The sequence below is a fragment of the Notechis scutatus genome, chromosome 2 (assembly GCF_049901735.1).
Source record: "Notechis scutatus isolate UNSWTSFEM ecotype Mainland chromosome 2, rNotScu1.2, whole genome shotgun sequence".
Taxonomy (NCBI): Eukaryota; Metazoa; Chordata; class Lepidosauria; order Squamata; family Elapidae; genus Notechis; species Notechis scutatus.
This window is the reverse complement of record NC_142010.1, coordinates 168,407,146-168,429,010: the sequence shown is the minus strand read 5'-3', so window position 1 is coordinate 168,429,010 and position 21,865 is coordinate 168,407,146. Positions and strand designations below refer to the sequence as shown.

The 21,865-nt window shown below is 38.1% G+C and overlaps 1 protein-coding gene and 1 long non-coding RNA gene across 2 annotated transcripts in view; one reads left to right on the top strand and one right to left on the bottom strand.

Annotated features, from left to right (window-relative positions):
* LOC148132397 (uncharacterized) overlaps positions 1-765 on the top strand; it is a 105,047-nt gene extending 104,282 nt beyond the window's left edge. Inside the window, exon 4 of the long non-coding RNA XR_015747951.1 lies at positions 295-765. This is a non-coding gene — a long non-coding RNA (uncharacterized LOC148132397). The remainder of the gene's footprint in view (positions 1-294) is intronic.
* The window catches only part of LOC113427857 (transient receptor potential cation channel subfamily V member 6-like), a 29,218-nt gene extending 13,676 nt beyond the window's left edge, over positions 1-15,542 (bottom strand). Inside the window, exons 1-7 of the mRNA XM_026690398.2 lie at positions 15,406-15,542; positions 7,659-7,756; positions 6,668-6,790; positions 5,305-5,445; positions 4,301-4,399; positions 3,690-3,865; positions 2,650-2,796 (exon numbers count right to left, since the gene is read on the bottom strand). Of these exons, the coding sequence (XP_026546183.1) occupies positions 2,650-2,796; positions 3,690-3,865; positions 4,301-4,399; positions 5,305-5,445; positions 6,668-6,790; positions 7,659-7,756; positions 15,406-15,542 (921 nt within the window). The remainder of the gene's footprint in view (positions 1-2,649; positions 2,797-3,689; positions 3,866-4,300; positions 4,400-5,304; positions 5,446-6,667; positions 6,791-7,658; positions 7,757-15,405) is intronic.
* Positions 15,543-21,865: the final 6,323 nt, after the last annotated feature.

Here is a 21,865-nt window from a genome sequence, read left to right as displayed (position 1 = left end):
AGGAATCTGGTCTTAGATTAGATTGAGCAATCTTGGCAGCTCTGGGCCAGATGGCTAGCTTCTCTGACCTCTCACAAATTTTTAAAAAGATTGGATATAATTTATTTGCTGAGTTTCACTCTGTTTCCCAATCAGAATTTATTCTTATTATTTTCTTTTGCATTCAAATGTCTATCTATTTGTATTTCAATTCATATAACTTTCAAGGTGGGTAATATTGTAGGGCCCAGAGTCTGACATTTCTATGTTGCAATTACTGATTACTTAGTATGATCCATTATTTTATTATTCCAGGTCTCCTGAATTCAGGGAAGAAAAACTGGTAGATCATTCATTTATATGGAATTGTTTACCTTACGAATCATGCCTACCCATGGCTATGAAACTTGATTACAGTTTGAAATGAAACCTGAACTGCAAAGCCATGTTTTACTCCTGACCAATAAACAGAATCAGAAAGCCTAATTGAAGATATATTTTCTAATCACAGTTTGAAATCACAAATTATGTGATTAGGTGTGATGCACCATTATAATCAGAATGCTAAATGGATGGATGATGCAAGTCATATTATGACTTAGAATTCTATGTGAATCATATAAATCCTTATATAACATAATTTGATGATGCTATTAAACTAATTGGATCATTCACCTTTTTCTGCATTAGAATTTTAGAATTAATTTTGATGAATCTTTAGAAAGAAATGATAAAATGTACTTTTAACTGCTGCTAAGATTGGGAACCACGTCTTTATTATTCTATTTTTCTTCTGTTCTTTTTCTTTTTTTCACTTTTTGATTATTTTTATTTTTCTTATGTTGAACTTAAAATCTGTATTGTTTTTATTCTGTCGAAAAACTTCTTTAAAAAATTATATATGTGTGTGTGTGTGTATAATTTTTATAAAAATAATAAGAATATATATAGGAAATTTTAAGCGAATTGTATCATTACTCAGAGCGCTGCCATCTGTGAATATGATTTTAACGAAATGCAGCTACTTTTTTCTGATTATGTTTCTGGTTTAAAGAATTCAAAAGCTGTCAAATGTCATATATAACCTTCACAAAAGTAAAGTTGGAAATTGGTGTTGTAAAGTCAATGATGACCGTGTATAAAAAAAAAAACTTCTCATACAGCTCACAAGTTATTAAATTTAACATGACAGCCAGAGAGCACATGCAAAATCCAGTAAGGTTAACAAGGTCTTAGTAGGCAAACAATTTATCTTTCCAGGACAATTGATCTGTATTGTCAGTTACAGCCAGAGATGGAATGAACCATTACAAGGTGGCAAAGTTGACTAACAATGGCTTACTAGGATTTGAGGCAAGTGTGATCCTCATTGGTATCTCCATCATGCCAGGAATTGAAAATAAAAAAAACTTTTGAATTCAAAGTAAATTATCTATCTCTGAGCTACAGCCCTTGCCTTAAAATAAAAAGAGGGGGCTACAATGCTTGTTATTACCAAACTAAACTATAAAATAATGGCAGGATGTAAATCTCATCACCATCTACAGTTCCATAAAGACTTGTGAAGATTTTTCTATTTGGGGAATTACATTTCAGAGACTAAAACTCTTTACTATGCAATTGCATTTCTTGCATCCTTAAATACAATGCAAATTTGGAAACTGACACAGGTGGGGGTACACAAGAAGGGCCTTTTTGGCACAAGGTCACAAAGTAAATTGCAACTTTGTAATGAGAAGTTAACCACATGAAAGAAATAAACTGGGGGGGGGAATCAAATAAGGCTGAATAATGGAACAACTTCCAGATTAATCTTTATCATGTCGCTGACTTCAGTACAAACAGTAACACTGTTAATGTTTTAGATAATTCCTGGGCCCTTAAATAAATCCTGCTGAATACTAATCATCCATGGAACTCTGGAACCTAGTGTTGGGAGAAACAGGTTCAAGTCCACATTGAGCTAGGGAACTGGGTGCATTGAGCCAGTCCTTTCATTCCAGCCCAACCTACGTCAAAGGTTGTTCTGGAGAAAAAAAAATGGGAGGAGAAAACACTGTGTAAATTACGTACAGCTCCAGGAAGAAAGCTGCTATACAAACGAATTGAACTAATTAACTATACTTTATTTGAAGGACATTTTGAACTTTCTGGGATCAGAGATGAATGAAAAATAAAATTAGAAAACAAATAAAAGCCCATGCAACAAATTAATTTCTATAAATCAAAGAATGATAATAGTGCAGTTAGAAAATTGTTATTTTTAAAAAAACATCAGACAACATTCTGTAAATACAGAAGAAGCAAATTTTCAAATAGGTGGTTTATGTTATGAATATTTTGACTACAGTCTAATTCTTTATTTGAATGAAAAAATGTAACAAGAGTACAGGAGATTTAGCTTATTCAGTAAAATTGTCCACCTGTTGTATTAGTAATTGTACAGTTTGCATTGGAAGACTGTTCTCTTAAATCTGATCCCTGAAGTCTGTGATGTGAATTCTATTATCAGAATCTCAGAATCTTTGCTTCTTCATCAGCTGGACTTTTTAAAAAGTTCATAGACAATGCAATTTATATGAACAACTAGGAGAACATTCAAATTCCTTGTTCAATAATAGAAGCAGTCATCATTCTACAAAGATTAAAAGTATCTGAGCTCCATAGTACCTCTCTTTTCTTTGTTGACACAACAAGTTCCAGAAAAGATTGGTTTTCACCCCAGGAATCAATTTCTGTAAGATCATAGAGAATGGTAGTAATAGGTCCCAAAGACCACATTATTTGCTTACGCTTTTGCAAAAGATGCTGGAACATCTGAAAAAGAAAAACAGCACAGGATTATTTACATCAGATTGCTGATAAGATTCAGTACCAGAATGTATTAAAGATGGCACTGAGTTTCAAAATAGTTCAACTCTGGATGCTGGAATTGGATGAAAGTGCAGAAATTCTGAATAGTTCAAAGGGCTATAAGCTTTTAGGATCCAGAACTTTTTCCATTAGGATCCTAATTAAAGGCACTGATCTAGAAATCAGGAGTCTATTTTCTAGATCTACCAAAACTAAGTCTTGTTTTAGATATGAAGTCAACTGTATGACCTTGAGCCAGTCATTCTGTCTTTCTTTAACCCCTAGGAACAAGGCAATAGCAAAATCATTTCTGAAAAACCATGCCTGAAGGACCTAGTCCATATAGTTGCCAGGAGCCAAGACTGACTTGAAACAACACCCAAAAGAAAACAAAAAAAAAATTATCAATTTCCAATTAAGAGAAAGAGGTGTTGATACTAAAAATAATTTTAAATTACAATTACATCACAAAATGATCTAAAGGAGTAAGATTTGCTTATACTATTAAATAAGTACCAAGTATGTCATTTTATATATATGAGACTTGGGTTTGTATATTTTCCTTCCATTCCTAGCGAAAACATGAAGCACATAAAGGGAACTTTGTTGCTTTGTATGTGAAGGAGGAATTATGAGACTGTTACAGCATAAAACAATAATCCATAACAATCCAAGATTTAACATCTGAATCTGGCTTTTGGTTTACTTAGTATTTAATGTCAGGGAGCCCAACATAAATGTCTAGGACTTTTCTGAGGACAAAAACAAGATATTAGAACAAATTATATTCTAAAAATTCTTCTCCCTGCCCCCCGCCCCCAAAAATCCCATAGAGATCAATTGGCCCATGCGCTCACCACAGTGTTACCCTCAACTCCAGCTAGTTTGAATGGAGTAAGACCTTCATTGTTGGGAATCAAGTCCAACGGTTCCAAGTTCCGTTCTTGTTTGTCATAGGAAAGGATGAGATTGTACATCTGGCATGCAAATGTCCCGTTTGGCTGAAGAACTAGAATATGAAGAACTGTGTTTCCTGGAGATGAAACAATTTGAGAACTGCTCTTATACAACTGCACAATTGGTTAATATTTACTGAATTAATCCAGATTAGTAATGTCTCATTATTCAGATCTCATTAGCTCTTCATGAACACAACTTTCATTTTTATATATCCATTTTGAATCAGTGGGATAAATTTATTAGTGAGTCTGAAAACTAAGTCATACTTTGTTACATAGCATTTTGACTGAGGTGTGTTACAGAGAAGAAAAAAAATAAAACACCAAAAAATTCCTAACAATTGAATTAAAACATATATTAAAAATATATTAAATGCCATCATATAATTGTACATAAGTGCCAAGTGTTTGATTACTCAATGGTCTATCAAATTCAAACCAGGTATAATTCATTATTGTTTCTACCAAAAACAATTCATGTTTTTACAAGTTGACTGTGGGCATCTTACCTAGAGAATCTTGTGCTCTGATATCAGCTCCATTTTCAATTAATAGATGAACAATTTCCTCATTGCCCACACAGGCTGCAAAAGATAAAACATGCTCCCCTACAGAAGAATTTGTGAGGAAAAACAAAATTAAAACAAAGTTTCAGTAATTTAATAAAAATATATTCTGAGAACCATAATTGGGGTTCACTGTTTAGCTGATACCATTTATTGGGGGAATCAATGAATAAGTTTCCTTTGGTTAATCAGTTTTCATTTAAATAGTTTTCTTTTGCCTTGTACTTTTCTTATGCTAGCAGCTGCGTATTTAGGAAAGCCATTCCTCTGCATACATATCTAAATAAAATAATGTGTTGGATCCAGAGTAACCTTAGAGTTTATGGTATTGGGATTTAATTTATTATTTCAAGGACACTTCTTTAATTACATGTTATGACAAAAATTTGAGCTTGGAATTTTGGTCGTTAAGATATTGTGGCTGTAAATCAAGTCACCATATGACCAGGCTCAATTTTACAACCATGTTTATGATGGTCATAAAGCAAATCATTATAGTCATTAAAATAATGTGGTTGTAAATCCAAATTCACCTTGTCCAATAGACATTGGATAATGGAAAATGGCAAAACGGTCACAAAAAGTAATCAGGTGACTGCAGGATATTACAACTTGTCATAAATGAGACCTGGTTGCCTGAAATGCAATCATGTGACTGTGGGAGTAGGTCTTTTTTCCAAGACGGTTGTAACTTTGAGCAGTCATTAAATGACTTGGCCATTAATTTGAAAATTACCTGGATGATTAAATATGGATTCATCCCATTTTATTTACTCATTTGCAGACAAAACTAGTCTACTAAGATTTCTTTATTGAAGTGACAGATCCAGCAGTAACAGGAGGGATAGAAAAGAACTTTTGGGGAGCAGAGCTAACTCTGTGGAGCATTGACTTTCTTCTGCTAATCAAGTTATCTCTGTTCTCTGGTGCAACAGATGGAATCATACCAAAATAGGAGCGATGTGAGGAGTTACGCCTGAAGAAGTGTCCTGTAGCTCGAGGAGCAGAAATGTGAGCTCTCTTCATCAGCAGACATCTCACTAAATCCACATTTTGATTAACTGCTGCAATGTGGAGTGCTGTCTGTCCTGCAATTAACATTTTTTAAAAATTCAAATTAGTACATTCTTTGTACCCAATAGTGGCTTGTTTCCAATTATGGAATGCTAAGAAACCAACCACCATTTTAGATTTGTTTTTCAGCAGGGAATTTAGAAAGAATGTCTTTCATAGTCTGCAAAACTTTCCTAACTGACAAGATCAAATGCGGAGTTCAAACATTCAGATTGAAATGAAAGCCAAAGCTCCAGTTAAACTAGATATTAATGATATCTGTGAATCCCATGATTAGAAACGGAGGGTTTAAAAAAAATCACTGCATCTGAGACTGTAGGTAGAATTAAGGGCTTTTTAAGCATTCCCTTCGTTACCATCTTCCCACTGAAAATCCATTTCCTAATACAGTCAATCTTTGTTACAAAGCGTTTAGCAGCAGATTTTAGCTTTGATGATTTAGCTTTTCAGATAGAAAGACCCATTCTTACTATACACAATAGCTGTTCAAACATTTTGTTCCTATTATCGTTCATTCTGTTTTCTGATTTGAGATCATGAATATTTGCAGCAATAGCAAGTGTTAAATCAAGTGTTAAATCATGTGTTACAATGTTTATTTATTAAACAATTTTTAAAATTTGTTTAATAAACTTACATCCAACTGATTGCAGGTGGCTTACAACATTAAAGATCCACAACATAAAAACCCATTAACACTCCCCACTCCATGGCATCAGCAACAGAATCAAATCAACCACTGGATTGGCCTACTGACAAAACCATGTCTTCGTGGTCTTTTAGAACAACAACAGGTGGGGGCCAATCGTACCTGGGGGGAAATGATGTTCCATAGAGAAAAGAGCTCTATCATTATGTTGCATCATACGCTCCACTTCCAATATATTTTTTGTATCATGTGACACAAGGGTAAAAGAGCAGAGCTTGTATCATGACATTGCTGGGGTGGCGCAGTGGTTAAAATGCAGTATTGCAGGCTAATTGTGCTGACTGCCAGCAGTTCGAATCTCACCAGGCCCAGATTGTTGGAGGCAATAGGCTGACTTTGTAAACTGCTTAGAGAGGGCTATGAAGCACTATGAAGCGGTATGTAAGTCTTATTGCTATTGTCATTTGGGCATCGTGCTTAGGTATGGAGACTTCAGTTTGAGATCTCAATAACTATATGTATTTGCTATTGATATAAAATTTAAATTTTAAAAAAAAATCCTAGATCAGCTCCTTAATAGCGATCACCTTCATAGAGTGCTGATGTCATTTTCTCATTGATGAGTTCTGGAGCCACTTCCAGAAGAAAGTCAGCAGCTTCTGTGCAATCATAGAGGGTGGCTACATGGAGAGCAGTCTCCCCAATCGCTCCTGCACAAAATAATAAAAAACCAACAAATGTCACTTAAGAGTGAGTTTACAACCCAGCCTTGCTTGTTGATTCAGACATCTGTCCCATACACATATAAGATATACAAAACACGTTATCAACAGCAACAGTTGAATCAATCAACTACAGAATGAAAGCTTCTTTATTGAAGCTATAAGCTACCATCTTGGCCCATTGCAGATTGACAGATATGTAAGTTGATAAACATCTATCTATTGTCTGTCTTTTTAAAATGAAAGGGAAAGAGAGAAAGTTTGGCTTGCCTCACTTATGGGTATCTTTTAATATAAAATTTAGAGCTTTGCAAAGAGGCCCAAACAGAAATAGGGCTCTGTGATGGTGAGGGAACTATTCCGTCTTGCTAGTACTATAGTCAAAGGACTGTAATTTGGCTGTGAATTGTACACCATTCTTCCATCTTGACGTCTTCTCATCCAATTGCAATAAACATGCGCCTGGGTGTTCACTAGTCTTGTGTGTGTACTAAAAGGTTGCAAAATGTTAAGTCACAGAACGTTCCGACCCTGGAATGGACTGTTCCAAGTAATCTAGAAATGTTCTAATTCAAAATATTGTTTTTGTACCAAAATGTTTCTTGATGGCTGTTTTGGACACCCTTAGTGGAGTGTTTCTCAATCTCAGCAACTTTAGAACCTGTAGTCTTCAATCCCCAGAACTCCCCAGACGGCATGTAACAACAATATAATGTGAAAAAAGAGTTGCATTTCTATAGACATCTGCACACATATGTACTGCAGAGGATCAAAGATTGGAGAAATTAATGCATGTAATTTTACTGCAGCACTTGATAGTCCAAGAAGATTCTCTCTTCAGAGTAGGTTTAATTACCTCTTTGATAAATGTCACAAGAACCATCTTGGATTAATTTCTTAAGACCCTGAACATTGTTCTCCTTGGCAGCCAAGAGAAGAGGAGATTCCCAGATGCTGCAGAAAAAAAAGTCCAATAAGAAAATTACTCTTGAGGATCAGAATAACCCATGTCAACAACAAGCAGAATTGTAATGAAAAGACAGGAAAAGCATGACCAGGAAGTATTTATGTTTGAGGAAGCTGACAAAAAGAGCAAAATTAGTTATCAAACTAAGGGTATCAAGATAGCAATAGCACTTAGACTTATATACAGCTTCATAGTGCTTTACAGCCCCTCTATAAGCAGTTTACAGAGTCAGCATATTGCCCCATCATCTATTTGTTCCCTTGGTAATGGATCTTCCCTCCCTCAGTCATCTGCCATTCTCCATACATACAGTAGTATTAAGCTGCCTCACTCAAGCCTACTAATTTCCTACACGTTTCCTACATGAGAGTAGTTTGGTAAGAACAAAAAAAAATGTGATTCCCTCCTTGAAACCAGCTTCACTAGTGGTGATGTTTATAGAGGTTGATTCCTTACTTCCTTCCCCTTACTTCTCCCTTACTCTGGAGAATTACCCACTTTTCATTCCTGCAATCCCTCTTCTGAACAAAGATTACAGGTGATACCTGTGTATTAAGTACATAAATACATGATAGGAAATATTTTATTGAGAACAAAGTTAAATGAGGAATAGACTGCCAAGAAAATTAGTGAGAAGGCCCTGATCTCATAAGGGAAATGGCACTTGGGCAGAGTAATGTTATTATTTCATTCAAATGTATCCTTAGGACTAACTCCTAAAGTTAGTCATGAGTAACCAAAGGAAGCAATAGTAAATGATCTCTACCTTCTCCAGGTTGTGTATCTACTATTTTCTGGGATTGGGTTAGACCTGCTATAGCCTCAATACCCAATACCTGCTACAGCCTCAATATCCATGTTGTAGACCATCTCTCTTCTCTGTCTCATTGCTTATACATCAGTCTCCTTTTTGTCTTTCTTCTTATTTGCTACCCATGCTCCTTCCATTTTTTCCTTCTCTCCTGTATGTGAACCAAAAGCTGCTGCTGGTAGAAAATTTGGTGGCCCAGGCAGGCAATGATGGGTATGCCCAATATAATTAGATGACTCCAATATTTTTGGAGCTCCATTGCTTACCAATGGGCTTCCCAACATGAGATTCAAAGTGCCGGTCGTCATGGCTTCAGTCCTGATTATTTGACATTCCTCTCCCATCCAACTAGATCTCACAGATACAAATACAGGTCCCATCTGGTCAAGATTATAACCTGACAGACGTCAGAGGCAAGTTTTTATCCAAAGTTGCTGAATTTTAGCCTATTTCATCTGTCCTGTGATTTAGAAACTTGTAAAAAAATCCCTTTCAGTTGGCTGTAGGAAGTAGGAAGCTGCTTTATAATATGCATCAATCATGACTTATTTATATAGATTCTGTTTTTGCACGCATCTGGAAGGGTGTGTTTGTTAAATTGTTTAGTTAGCAACATAGAGCCTCTAAAAATGGCTGATAAAGAAGGAGGGTAAATAAACAAATAAACAGACTCCTATTTTACCTTGGCAATGTCAAGGACCATTTGCATCTAGATATTATGTTAGGAACCTAAAAGGAATGAATACTGCAGAGGTACAATGAAACATGTTTTCTACCACATTTTAATGATAATCGAAGAACATTATTTAAATAATGGATTTGTTTATTTGAAAAGCAGTTTATACTTGCATTTAAAAGTATAAAAGACTGTTTGGGAGAGATAACATTTTAAAAACTAGGGCTCTGAATCAAAACATGTAACTTCTTTTTGACTCCTGGGGACTTCTTGAATACAGCCAATGAAGAAGTGTTTTGCCACCATCTTCTAATGGAATGTTGTTTTTTTCACTACCAATCTATTTATGCATTTATTTGCTAGATTCATATTCTGCTCTTTCCTCAGGAGGCAATTTATAAAGAATATCCTGTCATTTTATTCCTACAAATGCAGGTGTTGAGGAAGGTTAGAATGCAAGTGAGTAATTGACATAAAATGTTTAGAGTGTTCAGGATAGAACTGAATCTGGATTGCCCTACTTCTAGTCCAACATCTTAAACACTACAACCAACTAGTACAAGCTGGCCTAAAGAAGTGGCATTTCCTGCTCTCTCGCCTGTCAAAAAACAACCTTGTTTAGCTTTTTCAGTTCAGCTACAATGAATTAGAATTGCTATCTAGAGCTTGGCAAATTAAAAGAAGAGTAAAGAGCATATACAATACACTTGGCATTAAGTGCTGGAATATTCCACTTTAATATGTTCTTAGAGAAAGGTTTCTTCTGCATACTCCCAAGTAAGAGCCTTCTCCTGTTTAACTTTCTGGCATATGGCCAGGCAAACTCTATAAGCATCACATATAAATCAGGTGTTTAGTATATAATGTGACATTCTTCCTGGAGCAATTAAAATCACATTTCCAGATGTCAGAAGTCAGGTGAACAAGTTCAAGAAAACAAAAGAAACATCAAGTGCATTCAGATAATTGACAGTCTTTGATCCACTAAAGATGAATTCAGAGGAATACTTTGTAGGACTCCACAAACTTTTTCCTCTGTAAAATCTCATTTCCTAAAATATCGAGAGATAGAGAATATGTTGGGTAAAGATAGTTTAAGTATTAGAATAGGATTGAGACTCTCTGACAAACAATCTTCTCACAGAGAACCTTAACGCCTTCTTGAGGATTTAATGAGATTTAAAATATTAGACCTGTCTATTTTTTGTGGCAGATTTGGCTGCAGATCTTAATCTGGTGTTCATTTCTAGCATCCTATCAAAGATTAAAATTTGTATTCAAGGCAATAATCATCTCTATGACATTGGAATAGTTATGAAAAGTGTAGAAACAGCTAAGTCTGAATTGAATAAAATAATAGAAATAAAAACTTTTACCTTGCTCTACCTATCACTAAAAGACTTGGCTCTAACACTGAAAAGATAAATTGATGGTCCCAATTAGTGAAGAATGAATGTTACAAAATATTTATGAACAACCAGTGTAGTTTTATATGCATATAGAAATGTAACCAAGAAAGACTTCCTTCTTTTTCTGCTCTCTTTAATTAAAAGCAAAAACAACAACATATTCAAACTCTTAACAAACCTTGTAAAATTAGAGGGAAACTTATGGATCAGAAACAGATTTATAAAACAGTGACGGGCAAATAGAGTCATTTTAGTTTAGGGGTTAAGATACTGGCTAAAAACTGGGAGGTAAGTTTTAGTTCTGCCTTAGGGAAGAGGCCAGCTAGTTGGCCTCTCAGCTCTGGGAAGGAGGTAATTGAATTGAGAAGGTGGAAAAAGAGTTTGATTTTAAAACATATCAACTACTTGTTATAGGGAAGAGGACTATCTGTATAGGGAAGAAAATCCATGTCCTCCACAACATGGAAGGGTCTTCCTCTAAATGAGGCTAACTAAAATGAGGATAACTAAAATCCAACATCATCTCATATAAAGTAATTATTTACAACTATGCATTAGTGGTGATATGGCTTGTATTGAAATGCCTATATAAAACACTGTTAATTCTTATGAATCTTGCAGTAGCAGCATCTAGTAACATGACATCATTAAAAATCTTCTTTTTTTATAGCCTTAATTGAAGTTGATGAGAAAAGGAAAAGAAACAACTGAATTTTGAATGTCAGTATATGAAGTTGAGTAGGTCATAGTTGCTCCCATTCTGAAGACACAGACATTAATGAGAAGAACTGTATAGAACCCTTTTTGGAACTTAGCATCTAGATTCTTTGACTGTCACCTTTCATGAGTTGGCCCTGCATTTCCCAACATTTATTACCCTTAAACATTTGGAAGTGCCACATTCTAGAGGATTGTTCTGTAAAGGTAGTGTTTGCTTAGCAACCACAAGTGGGACTGGCAACTTGGTTGTTAAGCAAAGCAGTTGGTAAATGAAGCTGCAATTGTGCTTATGATCTTATTTCAGCTTTCCTTTACTTTGCAGACTTGATAAGGTCATAAATGCAAAGATTACAAATGATTGCTAGATAGCTTAGTAAGGCCTAAGCAAGTATAATTGTTTGCACTCTTCAAATCAAAAAAGAAAAAAAAAAACATAAAACAGTATAGACAAAATGAGGAGCAAATAGGATATATATGTAACCTAGTTTTCGATACAGAAGTGTAGTTCCTCAGTGCAGTATTTGGGTCATATAGTTTTTGTTATTTTTTATACACGGCTTGCAATTAACACTAGTTTAAATGGACTTTGATCAAATCTGCAAGGCATTTACTCAGGTCATTTAGTTATCAGGATATGGCTAACTAGTGATAGTTATTCCTTAATTACACCTTAAATGAGATTTCTAGTAAAAATAATCTAAGTTTGAAATCTCACCACAAATAGAATAATAATATGATTTATATTTTGAGTGAAATTATCCCTAATAAAAGAGCTAATGCGTGATGATCGAAAAGACCTAGATCAAAAACACATATCAGATATCCTTGTTTGGAAGGTTTGCAAAATCTTACTAGGGAGAAACACACATTACATTAGAACAGAGTATCTGTAGCTCAGGCTTGAACAATACAGTTCTGAGATAGATAATTATAATAGCATAAGGAACAACTTTAGCAGCCATATGCTTTACAAAGATCTCCCCACATCTTTCAGAAGGAAAGCAGAATTAGCAGTTCAAAGAGACATGGGATTATAATAATTTCCAAATCCACAATGTTTTCTATTGGGCAATATAATTACTTTCAACAGCTTTACCATATAAACACAATGTAAATATATACCAAGACTCACAAGTTTAAATCTCATTCCCTCAAGCGCCAACAGTTTTTATCTTCTTGTAATAATTATCACTGGAGGCCAAACTGAATTTACTTAATTACAAATAAAAGCATCTCTCTGCCTCTAGGCAAATTCCAGCCTAATCTAACTCTAAAGATTAAAGCAGTTGACTGTGCTTGCAATTAACCTTGTAAACAATTCAAATGGAAACAAAAAGCACAGCCAAATCTAAAAGGGAGGACACTCCTATATCAAAATCCTTGTAAACTAATTCATGGTATGGCCAGAGAGTCTGCATCTGTAGAAAAGTAATGATTTTATTGCCCCAAGTGTGGAGTTAACTGCATAACTCTTGGCTTTGGCTTACATTGGGCAGTTAATCCCAAACTCACAATAATACAATTCACACAGCATACTATAGCACTGTACTGTATATACTGAACACTGATTCAAGTTGTATATCTTTGGTCAGGGGAAGTGCATTAGTTCATACTATAAGTAGAGAAATACAATTTGGAGTGCAGGTGTGGAAATGCCAAATTAATAGTTGTCTAAAGTCTAGCGTTTTGCAAATCCATTCTACTTTGTGTGTAGTAGACCGATTTTAAAGAACTCAAGAATTTTATTATATGTTATCCTGATTCTAAACATGAAATTGTTTTAAAGTATCCTTATGTAGAAATAGCAGCCAAAAATAATGACCAGGAATAATGACCAGGTTTACATTGAAACACACAGACACACACACACACAATACATGCAATATAAGCAGTGGATTCATGGCCTTTGATACTACAGCTTATGAATCGGGGTATTAAGACTCTCCTTGCTCACACTTCCCTAATTCAATAATTAAATTTGGAATCCGCCTTAGGCAGCCAGTTATCCTAGTTGCACTGAAGTCAGGAATATAAACTTTGCAGTTCCTATGAAGTAATGAACTCCTTATTCATTACTCGACTGATTATTATGCCTAGACATTTTTACACCTGAAAAGAAATGCAAATTTAAATTTTCACTAATTACAAAATAGTCAATTCCAAAATAATGATTTTATAATCCATGGGAAATATTTCAAAAGCAAAACTATAGTTAAAACATTATACTGTGCTAACTCTAGTATTTCTAATAGTTGTAAGCTTCCCGGAGTTTCCCTTACTATATTACATTACATTACATTACATTACATTACATTACATTATATTACTATATTATATTATATACTATACTATACTATATTGCATTTATGGCAATTTTTCAGCATGGAAATATTTAAAAACTAATCAACATCATTCTACCTCATCTATAGGATAAATGGAAATTTTCAATGAAATAAATGCTTTGGATGCTTTCTGTAAAATACTAACACTTCAATAAATACTCTGCCTGAAAACCCCCAGCAGTCTATGTACTCATAGATGATAACTCAGGTGCAATGGTCACCATATCTTTAAACAGAGATGTGATGTCATATATTGCTCTTCTAAGGGCCTACAGCAATCTTATCCAAACTGTGTTTTCGAATTGTCTGAGATAATTCTTTTCTAATTCTCAATTAATGTTGGCCATGAAGGACCATTAAGTTTGAAATTGCTGAGGTAGATTTTTAATTGGTTTTATTCATATTGAAGTTTCTAACATGACTCTAAAGATACTTTCACAAGAAGTTTAAACCTGCATTTGATCTATTTTCTGAGGAGATTCCACCAAGTACAGAAGATTTCATTCATATTCAATTCAAAATAAATTTTCCTCCATCCTCTGGTCTTACATTACATTCACACCAATCAGCTGAGGAGGAAATGAAAAACCATAACCATGCAGTATTTTTTTATATATATATAAATCAGTTTACTGAGGTTTGGGAATTATGTAAGACACAGCCCTACAAGAGATCTGTACTTAAGTTTGGGCTGCTTTTTAAAGCATAAATAACATTGATGAAGTGCCTATGATATCCTCAAAAACATTACATTCAATAAATACTTTGAAATCCGGAACTGTCTACCAATTCTTTATGGACAACCACTTGCTTTGACCACAAAGCAAGGGGTCACTTTGGTGATTACAAACTTGTTTTATAAAAAATGTTGATAAACCAGTCCAGAGCTCATTTTTTTAATAAGCAACAGTAAGAAAGTCATCTAAGGCAACTGATTTGGGGCAACATCAAGCAGTTATTCAGTTCAGACTTCTTTAATAAAGCGACTGTAATCCAAATCAATCTGAAAGTAAGCATTATTAAGGTCAGTGGGGCATATTCCCAGATAGATGTGTATCAGACTGCTCCTAAAGTATCTGTACACAAGAAAAGATTTATGATGAAGTCCCAGCGCATCACAAGGAGGAGGAAGATATTTCTGCAAAGTCTAGATTTGGGAGACCACTTTTTCCAGGTGGCAGAAATCCTTGCTGTTGCAAACAATTCAATATTTCAGTGATTCTTTCCTTGGTGCAAAAATGACCTGGCTTCAAGGATGCAACTATGCCCCTCCTGCTAGAGCAAACTGGGAGCTGAGATGGACTTATCCAGACCCAAGAAGGAAGAGCAGAAGCAGAATCCTGACAGTTGCAAAGTTTGCAAAGTAGAGGGGATGCCGTTTCTGAGCGCTCCCCTAGAAAGAAACAAGAAAGAAAGAAACCAGCCTACAAGGGGAAAAAAGTTTTTTTTGTTTTGTTTTGTTTTACCGTTTCTCTCCTGTGCTAACTAACTTTCCTGCTGCAGGACGATGCCGTGATTGAATCTTCATCAGGAGAATAAGAAGAGGCGCGCGCGCGCCTGCAGGCATCGGATCCGGCAGCCTGGAGTACACTATCCCGCCCAGCTGTTCATTTGCCGGCAGAGGGCTGATTTCTGAGACGCAAAGGCGGCGGCAGCCCAATCCGAAACCCGCATTTACCTTTTCAGATGCAGCAGGTGTATCTCGTCCCAGCTCTGCCGCCCGCCCTTGGTTTGAATAAGGGGTCGTAAGCCGCGACTCAGCCTCTTCCACAGAGCGCCCAAGCGGCCGTTGGCACCTGGCAAGGGCACCCCCATGGCTCTCTTCCCGCCCTCCTGGTTGGAAGCGCGCCTGCAGCAGCAGAAGCCGCCCCCCAGACAGCAACCTGGCGCCAGAGTGTCTTGGGTTGCCCACTCGCTCAGACTAATGGCGCTTGTCCCGAGCTTCGGTGGCGACTTTCCCGGGTAAAGAAAAAAGAAGCGGCGTGCGTGAGCGCGAAAGAGCGGTCCTAGCTAAGCGCGGCTTATTCCCTCTTGGCTTCAGGATTCTCTGCCCGAGCCACGCTTTTAGCAGCGATCCTGACCGAGAGAAATATAGGGACAGGCTCTGGAAGGAGGCGGGGCAAATCGTGACGCGCACTTTCCCCCCCTCCTTCCCCAGAATGGCCCTGGGTCGCAGAGTTCCTCTGGTCAGTTGGCTCCTGGGGATCGCAAATGTCGCCTGGCCACCTGGGGATCGCAAATGTCGCCTGGCCACCCCCCTCGCAGGCCCTGAGGGACATTTAGTAACCGCAGCCAAGAACTTTCTCATTTTTCACAAACTGCACAATTGATGGGGTACTTATTTTCTCCAGCTGGTTCCAGAGTAAAAGGCTAGGCTGAATTGAGCTATAAAAATCCCAAGGACTACCAAAATTGTCTGTATTTGTTTAGGCTATCTAGGTTTTTTGCAGCCCAGATATAGATCCCTACTTGGGTGCTCTTCAGCAATGGCACCTCTCTCCTCTGTGGGTCTAAATCTTTCTGGAAGACAAATAGGGGAAGAGGGTAAGGGAAGCCCCCCCTCCCAGAAAAATGAAAATATTTTGGGGAATATTGAAAGAGGCAGAATATTATATATAATATTATATAATAGCAAAAGACATCAGGCTCACTACATTGCAGCATTTCAGAAATTGTACAGTACAAAAATCCTTTAACTCATCAAGCTAATGTCAGCTGTCCCAGAACTGCATGCTATGGTTCTGCTCTTCAGTAAACAGAATCCTTCTTTCCAAGCAGCCTCCATTTTATTTCCAGCACCTTTCTCCCGGATTGAAACTGGACCAGCTTTTTCTTCCTACAGGGGGGTAAAGAAAGAGAGAAAGACAATGTCTTGCAGGAAGAATCTACCTTGAGAAATGGGAGCCTAATTCCGTATGCAACAGCAAAGCTGATGGCTCCTTCCAAGAGCAACCACTACTTCAGCCCAATAATATGCTTACATTTTTCTTCAGACTTTTGGACCCTCCAAAATATAGTCCTCTCTGTGGGCTGAATTTATACATTTTTACAAAGAAGTTTTAGTCAAAAAAAGTAAGCACAGGTGAACAGCAAGGTAGATCCAGAAAAAAAAATATATTTAACAAAGCAACTTCCAATTTTATTTGAAAAAGTTACATACACAATACTGTTTCTGCCCTCCTGAATTACATAATGTCCTTCAGTCCACTTCTCAAAGGGAGAGGGTGGGTGAACAGCATGGCTGTTTTTTGTAGTTTTCCTGCTTTTGCCTAATTAATTGCTTTTTGGTTACCAAGATGGCAGCGCACTCGGTTGCTGCGACTTCTGGTTTTGGACTTCCCTTAAGACGGACCGCTGAGTCCCCTTTTGTATTCACTCTACACTTACGACTGCACTCCCTCTTGTCCCACTAACTCTATAATAAAATTTGCAGATGACACCACGTTGGTGGGACTCATATCAGGAGGAGACGAGATGGCCTATAGGTCAGAGGTTCTCAGACTTGTCTTGTGGTGTAAGAGTCATAACCTCACCCTGAACATCAAAAAGACCAAAGAATTTATTAATAGACTTCAGAAGATGCAAAGCGGAGCCTCTCCCACTATATATCAATGGAGACTGTGTGGAAAGAGTTCATAGTTTTAAATTTATAGGAACTCATATTTCCGACAACCTTGCTTGGTCGGTCCACATTATGGCCACTGCAAAGAAGGCCCAACAACACCTGCACTTTCTGAAGTTGCTGAAAAAGAGTGGTTTGGGTAAGAAGTTGCTGGTTACTTTTTACCAGTCTACCATTGAGAGCATTTTGGCATACTGTGTAACAGTGTGCTATGCTGGATGCTCTGCAGTGGATAAGAAGATGCTCCAGAGAATTATAAACGCAGCACAAAAAATCATTGGTTGCTCTCTTTCTTCTTTGGAAAAGATTGCGAAGACCAAACTCCTCTCTAGAACACTAAAAATCTTCACAGACCTCTCTCATCCTGGACATTCATATTTCGATCTGTTACCATCAGGGACGCGTTATAGGTGTCTTAAAATGAGGACTAATAGACTGAGAAACAGTTTCTTTTCCAAGGCAGTAATTGTCTTGAATCAAACAGTGCATTTGTGATTTAGTCCTATTATTATCATTATAATTATTTTAATTTTTAAAACTCTGTAGTGTGATTGTGATGTGATGTGTGGGGCACTGTGCTGGAGTAGCTTTCAAATTTCATTGTATTTGTAGAATGCAATGACAATGAAAAGTATTCTAAAAGGTATTCTATTCATCGCCTATTTTTTTTCAAGTTTGCATTGTAGAGCAGTGGTCCCCAACCTTTTTATGCCGCGGCCCGGTACCGGCATCAGCTGGGCGCCGCGGCCCGGTCACCGGCATCAGCTGGGCGCCGCCATCTTGTTTTGATGAAAAGTGCTTCTGGTGAGCTCACCGGAAGCACTTTTCATCAAAACAAGATGGCGGCGCAGCGCTTTCAGTGAGCTTTCCGGGTAGAAATGGCTTTCTACCCAGAAAAGCTCACCGAGCAGCTAGGCGCCGCCATCTTGTTTTGATGAAAAAGTGCTTCCGGTGAGCTTTCTACCCACAAAAGCTCACCGGAAGCACTTTTTCATCAAAACAAGATGGCGGCGCCCAGCAAACCAGCGGCCCGGTAGGATTTGTTCCACGGACCGGTACTGGTCCACGGACCGGTGGTTGGGGACCCGTGTTGTAGAGTCTTATTTTCTCCAGATAGTTGAAGCTACAAAGGGCAGATATGAGCCACTGTCATAACACAGTTTACTATCTCGGTAATCTATGAATGGCAATAAAATGTTTGCTTTCTTGCACTTGTTGAACCTGGCTCTTGGCTTCCTTAGAAACTTTAAGTTATAATAATGTCTATGGGGTTTAGAAACTGGCCTGTAAATTAAGCACATTGTATAGTACATGTTTGTGTCCTCAGGCTGCGCCCATACACTGTATACACTTTTAGTTGATAGGTATGCAATTTATGATGGCTTGAAAGGTAGTCTCTAGATTAGTAATCTTTTGTCAGCATCTGTATAGTACATGTATAGTACATGTTTGTGTCCTCAGGCTGTGCCCATACACTATATACACTTTTAGTTGATAGGTATGCAATTTATGATGGCTTGAAAGGTAGTCTCTAGATTAGTAATCTTTTGTCAGCATCTGACAAAAATGACAGAATGGTGATAACACTGTGTAGTGTTGCTACACTGTCCCTGTCACTTTACAAAACATAGGCAAGCATTGCTGACCAACGCCACAACGAGTAGCAGAAGTTGGTATGTGGGTCTATCTGATGGTGACCGTAGTATAGTGAAGACTGTGTCCTGCAGTATAACAAGAAGAATGAAGATGACAAGTACAGATTAAATTAAACTGAAGAAAAAAATCGGGTGAACTTTGTGAATCGAAGAGAAAATGAAAGGCTTTAATAGGACTGAAGAAAACTGGTCGGAATACACAAACTGGAAATTTGTAATTAGATTTTTACATCACTACCATCATGGACTATTGGCAGTATAATAAAAGAATAATCAGTAATCAATATAATCAATAAAAATTCAACAAAAATGTAAAACAAGCTAATATGTTTTTCAACTTGTTAAGCCCCCCCCCAAATTTTTTTTACTTAGTTTGGAAATGCTAACAAGGTTGGAGCAAATCTGATTTACAGGAGAGCCATTCCATAATGTAAGGAAAGGCCTTAAAACTGAACTATTTGATGCACAGTTCTCTGGACTGTTCCTGAAAACTATTCAGAAAGTTCAGATAGCATAAAATGTAATGGCTCATTTTTGCAGGTGAGAGCCATTTTACCAATGTTACAATGATACTGCAAATACTGTGGGTAGATATTGTGTGGGCTATGAGGAATGAGATTGGTATAAACTAGGTCTCTCTCTCTCTCTCTCTCTCTCTCTCTCTCTCTCACTCACTCACTCACTCACTCTCACTCTCTGTCACACACACACACACACACACTTAAGTCTTCCTTATTCTGTTTTGTATAATATTGCATACAATATGTCAAAAGGGGAATATCATGATGGGGACACAGACGCAGACAGACACACACAGACACAGACACACACACACACACACACACACAAGTGTTTTGCAAAGGTTTTTATTACTGTTTTACTTTACTCAAGGACTGAATCATTTTCTTTGGTGCGTACTATTTTTCTCCTTCCATCTAAAATAATATTAAACAGCACTTGAATACAGGAAATATAATTTATTTCTAATCTAGTAAATCCTTGTCCTTGGAATGAAGATTTTTGTTATCCTAAAGCATTATCTGCATGTTGAGCGCTACCCTATATCAAAAGCCTCTTAGAAAAGAAACAGAAATTAGTGGGTTAGGCTACATTTTTTTCTGTTAGGGATTTTTGCTTTTAGAAATAGTTTGTTTTTGTTTTATTTTCCATGTTGAAGAACATTCAAGATTGCTATTTCTCAACTGCAAAGCTTGATGTTAGATCAGTGGTGGATCGGGTCGAATGAGACGCGAGACCATTCTGTGAGTTCAGCTCTTTATTTGCAATAAGAACAGTCTGAAGAATACAAGCCACGGCAGCCCTTCATATAGGGCTGGCTCGCGGCTTGACGGCCAATGGCAGCGCTTCAAATCTCCCGCGATCGGCACAGCCAATCGCGGTAGCTTCTTAGCGCTCCAATCACGGCCGGGGTGTCGACCAATCAGGTTGCTGTCCGTCGGGACCAATCGGTTTCGAGGGTTTGGAGTATGCTAATACAGCACACCCCTCCCCTCTTGGTTTCGTCTGTCGGTGCGTCGTGACGTAGTCGCGCAGGTAGGCGGGTCTCCGTACCTGTCTAGTTGACTTGCGCAGATCAGTTCTTGTTTGGTTTTCGACTGGTTCGGAGGCCTTTTCTGTTGCTCTGGTTCCCAGGGATGGAACCACCTGGAAGGTCGGGCTGGGCCTTTCTTGGTAGCTCCCTCCCGGTCTACCCGGGCTGGTTGAGCTGCCGTCTTGGCTGTTCCTGCGGGAGCTTTCCGGGCTGGTTGTGCTGGCCTGGCTACTCCTTCCTGGTGACGTTCCTGGTGTTGCTTGTTCGGTGGGACCCTCGCTTGCTGGTAAGTAGGACTGGTTTATTTGTGGGTTTTTTGTTCCGGGTGGGGTTTGTTCAGCTTGTGCTAGGGGGTTCCCTTTTTCTTTAACGCTTTCCGTTTCCCCCCCCCATTCTAGTTTCTTGGTCGGGTGTATGGTTGTTAGCTATTCTGGACCTTAGCTGGTTGATGTGCCGTTTCCAGTGTTTCCCGTCGCTTGTTTCTAGCCGGTATGATATGGGTCCGGTTATTTGGGTGATCGTTGCTGGTATCCATAGTGGTTCCCCCGACAGGTTTCTTGCGTATACGGCATCCCCTATGTTAAATTGTCTGTGTTTGCTGGAGGAACCCGGGGGTTTGTCGGGGGTGTATGTGGGGTGCATTCTGTCTAGCGTTGATCGTAGTTTCCTCCCCATCATTAGTTCTGCCGGGCTTCTGTTTGTGGTGGCACTCGGCGTGATGTGTTGGATGAAGAGCAGTTTATTAATTTTGTCCTGTATGTTGGTTGTTTCTATTTTCTGAATGGCCTTTTTTGTGTATAGTACCATGCGTTCCGCTCGTCCGTTTGCCGCCGGGTTTGCCGGCGCGGTTAGTGCATGGCGTATGCCCAGGCCTGCCAGAAATTGTTCAAACGCTAGTGCGGTGAACTGGGGCCCGTTGTCCGACACTATTACGTCCGGCAGGCCGTGTGTGGCAAAGAGTTTGCCCAGTTTTCTTATTACCGCTTCTGTCGTGGTTGATTTCATGGTGCTTACCTCCAACCAGTTGGAGTAAGCATCCACTGTGATTAGATACATATGCCCCTTGGTCGGCCCCGCGAAGTCTATGTGAATCCGAGACCACGATCCCTTGGTGTTTCCCATTCATGTATTGGGACGGCGGGAGGACTGGGTCGGGACTCTTGGCATTGTTTGCATTTGGCTACCCAGGTTTCAATCTGTTTGTCCATGCCTGGCCACCATGCATATCTTCTGGCCAGGCTTTTCATCTTGACCATCCCTGGGTGCCCTTCATGTAGCATTCCCAATACCCTTTCTTGTAATGTCTCTG